This window comes from Mesoplodon mirus (assembly GCF_964341445.2).
Source record: "Mesoplodon mirus genome assembly, chromosome: 4".
NCBI lineage: Eukaryota > Metazoa > Chordata > Mammalia > Artiodactyla > Ziphiidae > Mesoplodon > Mesoplodon mirus.
The window spans coordinates 50,114,815-50,130,134 of NC_138979.1; the positions used below are offsets into that span (position 1 = coordinate 50,114,815).

The 15,320-nt window shown below is 41.3% G+C and overlaps 1 protein-coding gene across 3 annotated transcripts in view; it reads left to right on the forward strand.

The window, feature by feature from the left end:
• The window catches only part of FAM81A (family with sequence similarity 81 member A), a 129,162-nt gene extending 114,109 nt beyond the window's left edge, over positions 1–15,053 (forward strand). For all 3 annotated transcript variants that reach the window (XM_082617105.1, XM_082617106.1, XM_082617104.1), the window contains exons 6-9: positions 174–280; positions 6,600–6,735; positions 8,305–8,500; positions 12,546–15,053. In XM_082617105.1, coding sequence (XP_082473231.1) covers positions 174–280; positions 6,600–6,735; positions 8,305–8,500; positions 12,546–12,670 — 564 coding nt within the window. In that variant the 3' untranslated portion in view covers positions 12,671–15,053. The remainder of the gene's footprint in view (positions 1–173; positions 281–6,599; positions 6,736–8,304; positions 8,501–12,545) is intronic.
• Positions 15,054–15,320: the final 267 nt, after the last annotated feature.

Here is a 15,320-nt window from a genome sequence, read left to right on the forward strand (position 1 = left end):
GGTGGGTGTGTATAAAAGAAAATGGAAGTGGAGAGATGAGGTGGACTCCTAAATGAATTTATGAAATTAGATTGAATTTAATGCCATTGACTAGAATACAGCTCCCTAATGTTTTCTGCAATTACCTCTGAAAAGGTTTGATGTGACATTTACAAGCGAAGTTTCTTTTCCAGATTTCTCAGCTTTTGAACAGAGTGGACTTGTCGATATCCGAGCAAAGCACCAAACTGAAGATGTCCCACAGAGACAGTAACCACCAGCTTCAGCTTTTGGATACTAAGTGAGTCATCAACTTAGAAACATCGGTTTTGGTTGAAGTTCTTCATGAGCTTACTCAATACTATAATTTTTTCCCTTTTGGTTTTTATTTATTGCACAAACAAAGTGAAAACCATAATGGAAGTTCACAGGAAAATTTCCTTGTAGCCTGTTGCCACTTTACCTTCCTAATTATTGTTTTTAGTGATTGGATAATAACCCATCTGTTTATCCAACCAATATTTCTTGAATATGGCCTAGGTGCTGAGGATCCAGTAATGAAGAAAAACAGGCTCTGTTCTTATCCTTGTGGAGTTGATAGTCTAGGGAGCTGATGAGTATTAATCAAAAAATGACCTAAATATATAGCACACTCAATATGGTGCATGCTGTATTATCACTAATGGTGGTAAGTGCTTTGAAGGAAAGATACGTGGTTGCGGTACGCTGAATAATGGTTTCTCCAAATATCGCCACATCCTAATCCCTGTGAATATTATATGGCAAACAGGGACTTTGCAAATGTGATTAGATTAAAGATCTTCAGATGAGTAGATGATACAGTGTTATCTATGTAAACCCAATGTAATAGTCCCTAGAGTCCCTATAAGAGGGAGGCAGGAGGGTCAGAATCAGGAGAGAAGGCCATGTGACAACAGGAGATTGGAGTGTGATGTGCTATGAAGATGGGGGAGGGGGCCATGAGCCATGGAAGACAGGCGGCCACTAGGGGCTTAAAAAGGCGAGGAAACTATTCTCCCCTCAGAGCCTCCAGAAGGGACCACCTCTGCTCCAGTGAAAACTGATTTCAGACTTCTGGCCTTCAGAACCAAAAGGGAATGACTGTGTTGTTTTAAGCCACCAAGTGTGTGGTGACGTGTCACAGTAGCCATGGGAAGCTAGTATGGTGGTGCTGTGAGAATGAGTAACAGAAGCCTGGTTGTGGGACCTTCCGGAGGAGGCGATGTTGGGAGTGAGAGCTGAAGCACGAATGGCATTCACGAGGGAAAGAGTGAGGTGAAGACACAGGAGACGGAATAGCCCGTCGCGGGAGGCATGTGACATGAAGGAAACTGCAGGGTGCAGAGGGCGCTGAACAGAGCGTGCTGGTGGGGAATGAGGCTGGAGAGGAGGTGGGCCAGCACGCAGGGCCCTGTAGACCGTGTTCAGGACATCTTGTTTCTTTCCCTGGAGCAATAAGGAGCCGTTGGAGGATTTTAAGCAGATAGGGTGATATAGTCAGATGTGTATGTTATTTTTTTAAAATGGCCTTGATTGCAGTTGGAAGATGGATCACAGGGGCTGAAGCAGAGATGGGGACGTCGGCTGGTGGGGGGCATTGTTGCAGGCGTCTAGGGGAGAGAGGTCTGCACCTAGGGGCTGCTGAGCTGTCTAGTTAGGACCCTCTAATGTGTTATACTTTGCATTGTGCTTTAGTGACACTTTAAACTGGACTTGCCCCCAGTGAAACTCATCTGCTGCTCTTCTGCTTAGTCACAGAACCATACACGTTTCCCTGTCATGAATCTTCATGAGCTTGGCATTTTCCTGCCAGAGCAGAGCCAGTAGTGACCATATATGTGTATGTGTGTGTTTGTTTGTGTATTTGACTTATTATATTTTTTTAAAGATGACTTCAGTATGGAACTTTGTTAGAGGCTTGTGGAAGTTTTAAATTTATTATTCTCCTGGTTCTTGTATCACATTCTCTCCATGCTTAATGCCATTTTAGGGTTATTGCTGATTTAACAGGAATTCTCTTATGAAAACCATGTTTCCTTTCCTCTAATTATCTGTATTTATATCATTACTGAGTTACGTCACTCTTTCTCATAGATTCTGCAATCTTGCCAAGTACAGAGAGATCTCCCATCCCCTTCCTTCCATCGCACAGGAAGAAAATAAATATCTTAGTATTTTTTCTTCCTTAGTAGATATTATTAGCAGTCATGACATCTTTATTTTTCTTCCTACAATTTAAAGTCCAGAAGTCTAGACACAAAGGCTGTTCACAGAGGTAAGGGGAACAAGCCTGGGGCCTGTGTAAGGTAGAAGGACAGATTAGAGACCCAAAAGGTAAAACCCTGGTTGGATGAACTAGGAGAAAAAAAAAATATTCCACAGAGACATCATAAGGAAACTTTCCTGTCGAAATCTTGATTCTGGGTAGAAGGGTAAAAGGTATTCCTTGAAAATTCAGGACCACAGTACAACCTTTACGTGGATTTAGAGTTAGAATTTACGTTACCCAAGCACCTTGAAGAAACCAGAATAAGTAATTTATCTTAGAATGAGCTTGATTTGGTAGTGGCCCGAGATGCCTGGCAGAAGCAAATGCAAATACTCAGTCTTCAAGTCTTCCCACAGACATGAAATTCCAAGGAACATGAATGTACAGTCAGAAGTTGTAGGCCAGGGGAGCTAAGATCCCACATGCCTTGCGGCCAAAAAACCAAAACATAAAACAGAAGCAATATTGTCAAATTCAGTAAAGACTTTAAAAATGGTCCGCATCAGAAATTGTAGGCCAACAGAAGGAAAAAAAATCACATAAGTAATAGAGTGAGAAGAAACAACAATAAGCAGAATCAGACTTCTAAATACTGCATATATAGGAATTCGTGGATAAAGTGATGTGTGTGTATATATGTATGTCTGTGTATGTGTGGGTATTCACACACATACACATTTTGAAGGTACAACTAAGGAATAAGAGCTTACCAAAAATGAACAGTCAGGGGAATTCCCTGGTGGTCCAGTGGTTAGGGCTCTGTGCTCTCACTGCTGAGGGCCTGGGTTCAAGCCCTGGTTGGGGAACTAAAATCCCACAAGTGACATGGTGTGGCCAGAAAAAAACCCAACAGAATTGACAAACAGCCAAATTGAGCTTTTAGAAAATATAATCATTGAAAATAAAATGTAACTTCTTGCCTCACCTGACCAGGGAGCCTGAACAGTGACCCAGATGGCCTTGGAGTCCAGCCTATAACCCTAGAAGTGGAGCCCAGCCTATGGCCCCACTTGATTGCCGAGCAGAGCCTTTGGCTTTGCCCAAACAAGGAACCCAACCAACAACCCCTCCTAAAAGCAGAACATACCCAGTGACCTTACCTGACTAGGGAGCCCAGAGAGCAACCCCACTCAACCACAGAGCTCAGCCTGCAGCTCCACCTGACTGCAGGGTACAGCTGGTGGCCCTGCCTGACCAGGGATCCCGGCAAGTGACCTTACTCATCAGTGGTGCACAACCAGCAGCCTGCCCAGTTGTGGAGCCTCAGGCCCCATCATGGAGTCCAACCAGCACCAGCACCATGCTAGGGAACACAGTGACCCCACCGGACCAGAGGGAACTGCAGAGTCCAGCTGGTGGCTCCATTTGACTGTGCGACCCAGCCAGCAGCCCTGCCTTCCCTGGGAGCCCAGCCAGTAGGATCACCTGACCGTAGAGCCCAGCCAGCAGTCCCCCACCACTCACACCTCAGCCCTGCCCAACTAGAGACCTAACAGACGTATATAGAGCACTCCATCCAACAGCTGCAGAATATACATTTGTCTTAAGTGCACACAGAACATTCTCAGGATAGATCATATGTTAGGTGACAAAACAACTCTTCACAAATTAAAGAAGAGTGAAATCATGTTAAGTACCTTTTCAAACCAAAATGGTATGAAACTAAAAATTAATGACAAGAGTAAATTTGGAAAATTCACAAATATGTGAAAATTAAAGAACACGCCCCTGAACAACCAGTGGGTCAAAGAAGATCAAGAGGGAAATTCGAAAAATCTTGAAACAAATGAAAATGGAAACACAGCATACCAAAACTTATGGGATGCCACAAAGGCAGTTCTATGAGGAAAGTTTACAGTGATAAATGCTTACATGAAGAAAAAAGAAAGACCTTGAATAAACAACTTACCTTTATATCTCAAGGAATTAGAAAAAGAAGAATAAACTAAGCCCAAAGATAGCAGAAGGAAGGAAATGATAAAGATTAGGCCAGAAATAAATGAAATAGAGAATAGGAAATAACAGAAAAACAATTGGGGGAAAAATCAATAAAACTAAGTGTTAAGCCAAATAGACAAAACGTTAGCTAGACTAACCCAGACAAAAAGAAAGAGGACTCAAATAAATAAAATTATAAATGAAAGAGGAGATACTATAACTGATAACACAGAAATACAGAGGATCATAAGAGACTACTATGCACAATCATATGCCAACAAATTGGATAACTTAGAAGACATGAATAAATTCCTGAAACAGCCTACTAAGACTGAATCATGAAGAAACAGAAAATCTGAACAGACCAATGATGAGAAAGGAGATTAAATCAGTAATCAAAAACCTCTCAACAGGGCTTCCCTGGTGGCGCAGTGGTTGAGGGTCCGCCTGCCGATGCGGGGGACACGGGTTCGTGCCCCGATCCCGGAAGATCCCACGTGCCGCGGAGCGGCTGGGCCCGCGAGCCATGGCCGCGGAGCCTGTGTGTCCGGAGCCTGTGCTCCGCAACGGGAGAGGCCACAGCGGTGAGAGGCCCGCGTACAGCAAAAAAAAAAAAAAAAAAAACCTCTCAACAAAGAAAAGTCCAGGACCAGATAGCTTTGTGAGTGAATTCTAACAAATATTTAAAGAAGAATTAATGCCAGTCATCCTCAAACTCTTCCAAAAAGTTGGAGAGAACCCTTCCAAACTCATTTTACGAGACCAGCATTACTCTGATACCAAAACCAGATAGCCATTACAAGAAAAGAAAATTACTGGCCAATATCCCTGATGAACAAGAATCTCAAAATGCTAAGAAACCAATTCAACAGCACATTAAAAGAATCATACACCATGATCAACTGGGATTTATCCCTGGAATGCAAGGATGTTTCAATGTACACAAATCAATCAGTGTGATACATCACATTAACAGAATGAAGGATAAAAATCATTCGATCATATCAATAGATGTGGAAAAAGCATTTGACAAAATTCAACATCATAAATACTCTCAACAATTTGGGTATAGAAAGAATGTATCTCAACATAATAAAGTCCACACATGAGAAGCCCACAGCTAATCTAATACTCAATGATGAAATTTTGCAAGCTTTTTCTCTAAGATCGGAAACAAGACAAGGATGCCCACTCTCACCAATTCTGTTCAACATAGTGCTGGAACTCCTGGCCAGAGCAATTAGGCAAGAAAAAGAAATGAAAGGCATTCAATTCAGAAAAAAAGAAGCAAAATTATCCCTGCTTGCAGATGATATGATCTTATAGAGGAAACTCTAAGGGCTCCATCCAAGAACTATTAGAATAAATGAATTCAGTAAAGCTGCTGTGCTCCATGGTCAGTCTCCCAGGTTACGTGGGGCTCCATAATTGGGCAGGACTGCTGGCTTGGCTTCCTGCCCAGGTAAGGCTGAGAAGCTTTGTTTTTGATGATATGACCAGGAAGTTTACTTATAACTTCCTCATGTGTCCCATTCCCTGGCTTAGCCATAGGGCCACACGTAGCTGCCAGGGAGGCTGAGAAGTGTAGTTTTGACTAGGTAGCTGTGGATCCAGTTCACATTTGAGGGTTTCTTAATAAGGAAGAAGAGGAGAACAGATACTGCAGAGAATTGGGGGCTTCTACCACAGGGGGTGTTCATTTTATTATTATTATTAAGTCACATATATTCTTGTGTACTTTTATTACTTTCATAATAAAAATAAAGGGGGGATTTTATTTAAATATAAATTTTATTAAATTTTTATTAAATATTTAAATATAAAATAAAAGGCGTGTGATTTTAAGGTATGTGGAAAGGGAGAGTTATATAGGAATAGAAGTTGGGGTTTTTTTTTTTTAATTTTCTGTTTGGTTTAAATTAAGAAATATCTGTATGGGGCAAGAGCAATTTGTAGAACATTAGAGAGATAGGGAGCCAGGCTCCAGTCCTGGGAGTTAAGAGGGAGAAGGAGGAAGAGTCCAGGGCAAGAGGGGAGCCTGGAGGGGAGCCAGGCTACTGTGTCCTTTGAGCCAAGAGCACCCTGGACCCTCTGAACTGCAAAGATTAGTACGTGGCGTGGCTCTCTGTCACTGTGTGACACCTTGGTGTCCACACTCTCAGCTGTGCACGGGTGGGAGTATTATTAGGTGCTTTTCTGTTATATCCTCCTTCTCTCCGCCCTTCCCAATGTAGCGCTAAGTGCAACTCTAAGAAAAAGGTAAGCATGTAATTCTGAGTGAGCTGAACTTAATGCTGATATATTTCTGAGAGATTTGATAGTCAGAGACTGAGACTATTTGATGTCATATTAAAATGGTTTTATGACTAACTTGCTAACTTCCTTATTTTAGATTTAAAGGTACAATTGAGGAACTCAGTAACCAGATTTTATCTGCACGGAATTGGTTGCAACAGGAACAAGAACGGATGGAAAAAGAACTTTTACAGAAAATCGATCAGCTTTCCTTGGTTGTTAAGGAAAACAGTGTAGGTGTTGATGTTCAGCCATAAATATAGTCAAGTTATTTGGTGGGGCCTGCAATGTTTGAATAATACCTCGTAACTTATCATTGATTTATTTAGCACCACATTAAGCTGTTACAGTTGTTTCTTGCCTTAGAATCTCTTTCCATGGTTCATATTGACTCTCTGTGTTTGTTATATAGACAGAGCACTTTGGCTTGTTTTGGTTACAAAGACTAAGTAGAAATTTTCAGTACTTTCAGCTAAGATGAAGCCAAATCAAGACCTTAATGAACCAAATTGTCCAGCTGCATTTACAATTACATACTTCATCTTAGTTTGTTTTAATTCTGCGATCTGGTAGAAACAGTGTTGACTAGATTTCTCCCTCCAAGCCCCTCCATCAAACTATAAACCCAGTATGAGGTGTCAGTGCAAGATCTAAACAAAATCCAGTTTTCTTTTCCATGTTCCTTCTCATTTTACCCCACTCTCCTGCAGAACTAAGGTTTGCAGAACTACTCAAAAATCATATCAAGAAAGCCTTGCACATGTAGTATTCAATATCAGTACTTGGCAAGCAGTTGTTTTTTGGTTTGGTTATCTAGCCTGACCATCTCCCTCTCCCTTCTCTTTTCTTTCACTGCTTCCTCCCCTTGGACTTTGATGGAGCATAAGTGACTGGTGTAGATTGCATCTCTGGCTCTGCTCTCTCTCGATGCTGAGCTGTTGAATTGCAGACTGTGCACTGAACACATCAAGAGAGTTTTGTTATGCTGTAGCCCCCTTACAGCTTGATGTTTGCAGTCTTGGCCTCTAAAGCTTGCCTGCAGACCCAGATTCTCATAAGAACCAAGCATAGTGGAGAGGAAAGGAAAGAAAATATTCTGTTTCAAATATTTCTTTACATATCTCCATATTTTTATCAGATCTCCTGCTTTACTTAGATTCATAATAATACATTTGTAGGCTTCTAGGTCTTTGGAGCACTATTTTTACATCTAGATAGGCTTAATAACTAACAATAAACTCCAGGATAATGGTGACTTTAATATGATAGAAGCTTATCTATCTTTCACATAAAAGAAGTCTGGGTGTAGGAATCACAGGGCTATTGTGGTAGCTTGTCAGTCCTCAGTGACCCATGATCTTTCTGGTTTAACTCTCTGCCAGTCCTAGAGAGTGACCCTTGTACTCATAGTTCAAGATGGCTGCTAGAGCTCCAGCCATTACATCTTAATTCCAAGAACAGAAGAAAGAAAGAAGAGGCAAGGATATGCCTCAGCTTTTTTTAACTTTTCCTGGAAGTTGCCACATATGTTTGTACTTATATCTCATTAGCTAGAGCTTAATCATATGGCCACAGCAAACTCAGGAGACAATAGAAAAGGTAGTCTTTACTCTGGGTGACCTTATAGCCAGCTGAAATTCAGGGATCTGTTATGGAAGAAGGGGAGAATGGATATTGGGGTGAGCAACAAGCAACCTTTGCAATTCTGTTCCCTGCAGATTGTTCTTAAATGGTATTATGACTGATGCGAATGCATCAGACTCTTTGGAATAATCAGGTGCCATTCTTATCATGGATCTCAGGGAGCCAGTGAAAGGGACATGGAGAAGAAGCTCAGCCAGATGTCGGCCAGACTGGACAAAATAGAAGAGAGTCAAAAGAAGAATATGGAGGTACAGAGGACAAAACAAGAAGAGGAGAAGGTGCATGGGCGAATCAGCAAGCTTGAGTTACAGATGACCGAGGACATGAAGGAAATAAAAGCAGAAGTTGATGCAGGTAGGCCAAAAAGAAAACAGTTCTCTGGGTCATTTTCTATTTGATCTAAAAGCCAATGAATTAGTATTACCCTGCAACTACCACAAACCTGGCTGATGAAGTGTCCTTAGGTGATTTTCTAAGTAGCTGTGGTATATTGAACGAAAATGTTGCTTCATTGCCAAGGACATGAAGATAGACCTCGAGAGACAGGCAAACAAACCTAAAATCGCTTAGCTTGCAACTGATGTACGTTTTCTTTAGTGCCATCTGCACATTCTTCTCTGATCAAAGCCAAGGTCAATATGCCTCAGAAATAAGCATATATCTTTTTATTTTTTAGGCTTAAATACTTTCTTTATTCTATATTTACTAAATTTGTCTCCAATGCTTATTTGATCCATTGTATAATCTAGCAACAAAGAACTAGAGAATATATAGGGAATAAGACAAAATGAAATCTTAACAAAATTAAAGAGAATATTTTTATTCTTTAAGATTAAATACTATTAAAACTAAAATGCATTGTTTTCTTCTCTGTTAAAAGCATTTTATATGTATATATATAAAGCATATATCTTTGAGGGGCCTTTGAAGGCTTATTTTATACTGCTGGCAGTATCCCACCATGGCAATGAATGATTTTCCTCTGCTCAAAAGTCCACAGGGCCCATTCCTCTACACTTGTTTAGAAGACAGTGTTACAGATGATTTTAAGTTCTGAAGTGCTGCCAGGTAAAGGAGGGATTAGATTTATCCTCTGAACTCAGGAATACAGAACTGGGACCAATAACTGGAAGTTACCTGAAGACAGATTTTAACTCAGTATGAAGCAGAAGTATCTACAGTTAACAGTCCTAGAAAGACACAGGTGCTTTGTGAGGCTGAGAGCTCTTTACTGAAAGTATTTAAGTGAAGAGTTGTTGACCATGGTCAGGAAAGAGAAGACAGTCGGGTAGTGTGGGAGGGGGAACTATATTATCTCCTGATTCCTTCCAGTTTTTTGGTTCTGTGAATTTTCTTCATGGAATTGTTCTATTTTGGCCACATGGAGATAAAAGTAGTTAGTTATCCCAAGAATAATTTTGTTGTAACCACCACAAGGTAACTATTTTATTTAAGGAGAAGATGCCATTAAATTTTTTTTTTTTTTTTTTTTTTGCTGTACGCGGGCCTCTCACTGCCGCGGCCTCTCCCGTTGCGGAGCACAGGCTCCGGACACACAGGCTCCGCGGCCATGGCTCGCGGGCCCAGCCGCTCCGCGGCATGTGGGATCTTCCGGGATCGGGGCACGAACCCGTGTCCCCTGCATCGGCAGGCAGACTCTCAACCACTGCGCCACCAGGGAAGCCCGCCATTAAATTTTTGAATTTTAGAACTTGTGAAGATAAAAATGAATTTTCTTTCTTGGTCTTTTGGGCCAGTAGAATATGGTATTTGAATATTTTATTGATGGTTAACTTTGCATCATTTGCTGAGTGGATTTATTATCAGCTATACAACATATCACTGAAGTTGTGAATAGTTAGTACCTAATAAGAAATGCATATGAGCCTTTTAAAAATTAAAAAGATTTACTTTTTCTTGTTACAAAAACAGACTTCTTAGTGGAAAATCATAAAGCACAAAATTAAAAAAAAAAAACCTCCTATTACCCAGAGTTATTTTTTATGTATATTATCTTTCTATACATACAGGATATATATATGCTTTTCCAAATACAGGCTCATGCAATACATGCTGATTTGTAACCTACTCTTTTTTTTTTTTTTTTTTTTTTTTTTGCGGTATGCGGGCCTCTCACTGCTGTGGCCTCTCCCGTTGCGGAGCACAGGCTCCGGACGCGCAGGCCCAGCGGCCATGGCTCACGGGCCCAGCCGCTCCGCGGCATATGGGATCCTCCCAGACCGGGGCACGAACCCGTATCCCCTGCATCGGCAGGCGGACTCTCAACCACTGCGCCACCAGGGAGGCCCAACCTACTCTTTTATTTAGTAATATGTTGTATCTTTTCATTCAGTAAGGACATTATTTTTTTTAAAACTCGCTCATTTATTATTATTAATATTATTATTATTATTATTTTGGCTGCACTATGTGACTTTCAGGATCTTTAGTTCCCTGACCAGGATTGGACCCAGGCCCTCGGCAGTGAAAGTACCGAGTCCTAACCACTGGACCACCAGGGAATTCCCAACAAAATTATTTTTAATAAGTAGTTTTTTTTTTTTTTTTTTTTTTTTTTTTTTTTTTTTGCTGTACGCGGGCCTCTCACTGCTGTGGCCTCTCCCGTTGCAGAGCACAGGCTCCGGACACACAGGCTCCGCGGCCATGGCTCGCGGGCCCAGCCGCTCCGCGGCATGTGGGATCTTCCGGGATAGGGGCACGAACCCGTGTCCCCTGCATCGGCAGGCGGACTCTCAACCACTGTGCCACCAGGGAAGCCCTAATAAGTAGTTTTTATACTTCTTTTTCATGAATTGTTACATAAAGAAAATTTTCTGAGAGAAAATTCTAAATATGCTAATGAAGACAAGATGTTTTTGACACTTATTTTAAAAACCAATAGGGGACTTCCCTGGTGGAGCAGTGGTTAAGAATCTACCTGCCAATGGAGGGGACATGGATGGGTTCGATCCCTGGTCCAGGAAGATCCCACATTCTGCGGAGCAACTAAGCCTGTGCGCCACAACTACTGAGCCTGCACTCTAGAGCCCATGAGCCACAACTACTGAGCCTGTGAGCCACAACAACTGAAGCCCGTGCACCTAGAGCCCATGCTCTGCAACAAGAGAAGCCATTGCAATGAGAAGCCTGTGCACCGCAACGAACAGTAGCCCCTGCTCACTGCAACTAGAGAAAGCCCGTGCGCAGCAACGAAGACCCAAAGAAGCCAAAAATAAATAAATAAATAAATTTAAAAAAAACAATACGAATATAGAATAATACAAAATTACCTTTTGATTGGGAATTTTTTCTATTTTTAGTTTTTTACTTTGAAATAATTTCAAATTTAGTAAAACCGTTAAGACTAGTCCAAAAACTATACATCTTTCACTTAGATTCACCAATTGTTAACACTTTTGAAATTTGCTTAATGTGTGAGTGTGTGTATGAATATAATTTTTTTTCCTAAATCTTTTGGGAGTAAGTTGCAAAAGCCAGAATACCTTTTTACCCCTATATTATTTCAATGTATATACCCTAAGAACAAGGACATTCTTTTAAGTAACTATGGTACAATGTAACTTCTTTTTTTGGGGGGGGCAGGGTACGTGGGCCTCTCACTGTTGTGGCTTCTCCCGTTGCGGAGCACAGGCTCTGGATGCACAGGCTCAGTGGCCATGGCTCACAGGCCCAGCCGCTCCGCGGCATGTGGGATCTTCCCGGACCGGGGCACGAACCCATGTCCCCTGCATTGGCAGGTGGACTCTCAACCACTGCACCACCAGGGAAGCCCTACAATGTAATATTGATGAAACATTTTTCGATACTCAATTTTCAAGTTTCACCATTGTTTGCTTTACAGCAAACCTTCCCCAGTCCAGGTTCTAATCCAGAATCACATATCACATTTAGTTATCCTGTTTCTTTATTTAGTCTCCTTTCATCTAGATCAGTACCACAGTAATGTTGTCATGATTAAAGAACACAAGCCAGCATTTTGTGGAATGTCCCACAGTTTGGGTCTGTTTGCTTCCTTTTAATTAGATTCAGGGTGTGCATTTTGAACAGCAGTGCCACAGAAGTGATGTGTCCTTCCCAGGGTTTTCTTACAGAGATACATGATGTTGGTTCCTCCCAGTGTTGGTGAAGTTAGCTTTGATCTCTTGATTAAAGTGGTGTCTGTCAGATTTCTCCACTGTAATATTTCCTTTTTCCCTTTGTATCTGTAGGGAGATACTCTGAAACTAGGTAACTATCCTGTTTCCCATCAAACTTTTATTCCAGTAGTTTTAGTATCTATTGATATCTTTTGCCCAGATCAATTATTACTATCTGCTGTAGATTTGATACAGGCTTGTTTTTTAATATTAAGTCCTATGAAATTTACCTCTTCTTAAAGGGTTTACAGCCATCTATGAAAGCATAGGATCCCTCAGGCAAGTTCTCGAAGCCAAGATGAAGCTGGACAAGGACCAGCTACAGAAGCAAATCCAACAGATGCAGAAGCCGGAAGCTCCAATGTGAAGGGACTTGGGACATGGACTTCAAAGGTGGTTTTGCCAGTGGGGCCGGGAACTGGATACCTCTGTAGCCAGGCTGTACCTGCATTCAGGATTGTTCTATTCATGGCGTGCATGTGCCGAGAAATGTGTTTTCATGGTTCTAAATGTTTACCTGGAGTCTTGAAAACACTCTCTTTAAAAGTATTACGTACAGTTTTTACCACTTTATTCCACTTCTCTAAATTCAATGGAATATCCTGCCCTCCCTGGATTTTGAAAGGCTTTTTTTTTTTTTTTTTTTTTTTTGTGGCACGCGGGCCTCCCACTGCCGTGGCCTCTCCCATCGCGGAGCACAGGCTCCGGACGCGCAGGCCCAGCGGCCATGGCTCACGGGCCCAGCCGCCCCACGGCACGTGGGATCCTCCCAGACTGGGACACGAACCCGTGGTCCCCGCATCGGCAGGCGGACCCCCAACCACTGCGCCACCAGGGAAGCCCCCTTTGAAAGGCTTTTATCCCTTTCGTTTTATGAATGAGAAAAGACTTAACAATTTTCCTTCAATGCTTGATGCTCTAGCCAAGACTTTACTATTGAAAAATGTCGTGGTGATTTTTTTAAATTAAGAAGATAATGAATTATCACAGGAATGTGTTGTTCCTCACCCTAAATTAAGAGAATGTCCTGATAGATTAGAATTCAACCTTTGAGTCCACATTTGGATTTTATTATTGTTGTCTGTGCATTTCTTATATTGGTATCTTCTTGTAAATCTTCTGTCTTTTGTAGGGGGAGGGGATTTAACATTTGGAAAAAAACCTACCATTTATGCAGTGAAAATAGTTTAAAAATTGATAACTGCCATATAGATTACAAATTAAAATGGAAACTTAAGACAATTACCTAGATAATGCAAGGCACAATTATCTACATCGACCACCTAGTTATACCAGGTTTTAATATTGAAAACTTTTTTCAATTATCCACTGCCTGTATAGTGATAGCCATATATTCAGTAATGGAATGGTGGTTAATAGCCTGTTTATTACACAATTAGTTGTTCATTAATCGTAATGGGATGTGAAAAATTTTCAGGCTCTTTGATCTCCTCTCTAAATTTTTCCAAAATTGGCACAAAGTGCTAAGGTTTATATAAACTTATTGTAACTATATTCTTGTGCCTTGGTTTTATCACGTCAGTGCACTGTACCCTATAAAAGTTTTACGGACAAAATAGAAGGCACGATAATACATCAGAATTATGATGTAAAAATGGGATCCTATGTATTTTTTAAATGCTCTAAAAATTTTATCACTGTTAAGATGTTAATCATTCACTATCAGTAACGGAACAGAAATTCATACTTTTGTACGGCCAGAGAATCAAATTGATATTGCATTTATAACAATGTTAAGAAACGTTCATTTTGAGCAACTTCGTAGATGATGGGTGTTTTATTTTCAATCGCTATATTTGATTAATCATTGAAAATTGGCGCCACTGCTATTTGTTCACCTATGTCTGTAAAAGCTAATACTGAGACACACGCCATTCTAAACTATGAGGGTGCCCAGGAAAAAGAAAACAGGGATACTTTGAAAAATTTAAAAACTTTTTTTTTGTTTGCCTAGGACTCAGGAAAATTAAAGCATTTTCTATTTTAGAATAAATCATAAATGAAATCTCTAACTGGCTATTACTGTTTACCCATATAAATTGTGCTGCTGAAGTACATAATAGTTTACCCTCAATGGCTTGACAAAAATTTTTTTTAATTTGGACCTGAGAAGTCATATAAGGAATATGTCATCCAACATATATTTCCTTATTTTGTCACAAATCTTTGCATCTCTATATAGGAAGACTATGTCCACTTAATGAAAAAACAAAAAGGTTAATGCTCTTTTGCAATCAGAAAGTGAGTTTCTTTTTGTGATAGAGTAGCCGTGTTTAGTACAGTTCTCCTGGTTTCAGCACAAACCACAGCACCGAGAGCCATGGCCCCTCCAGCGTCTCTCTCCTCTGTGGGTCTCGAGGAGGAAGAGTCAGCACGTGTCACACCTGGGAAGAGGGGGACAGAGGACAGCAGCTGGACTCAGGTCAAGGGGTGACGTGAGTGGGTGATGCTTCTAATGCTGCCACCACCACGTCACGAGCTCTGGCGGGGGTTCTCCACCCTGGCTGCAAGTTGGAATCACCTGGGCAGTTCAAAAAGCTGCCAACGCCCAGACTGCCCCCTCAGACCAACTAAGTCAGAACCTCTGGAAGGGGATGTAGGCGGCCACACATGTCAGAGGCCCCTGGGTGACTCACGTTTTGTGAGCCCCGAGCTCCAACGTCCTCTTATCACCAAAGTTTAAATGAGAATCAGTTTCCCTGTAGTTTCCTTTATCAGAAATTTGCAATAAAAAGAATAAAACTTCCAAATCAGTGTGGCGTATGATTTTTAAACTTTTAGACTTTTAGTCTTTTAGTGTGAGGTGAAATTTAATTAGGTAAAATACCATAGGAAATCTCCTCTTACTTTTCTGGGGAAACCTTTTGGTGCTTGAAATAAAGTGCTCTGAGTCCTGGCAGACCTGCTGGTAAGTGGAAAGTCATGGGGAGCTGCTCCATCCTTGGGTCTCCAGCTACGGGTGTCTTCTCGGCTCTGGAATAACCATGTCTGGCAGT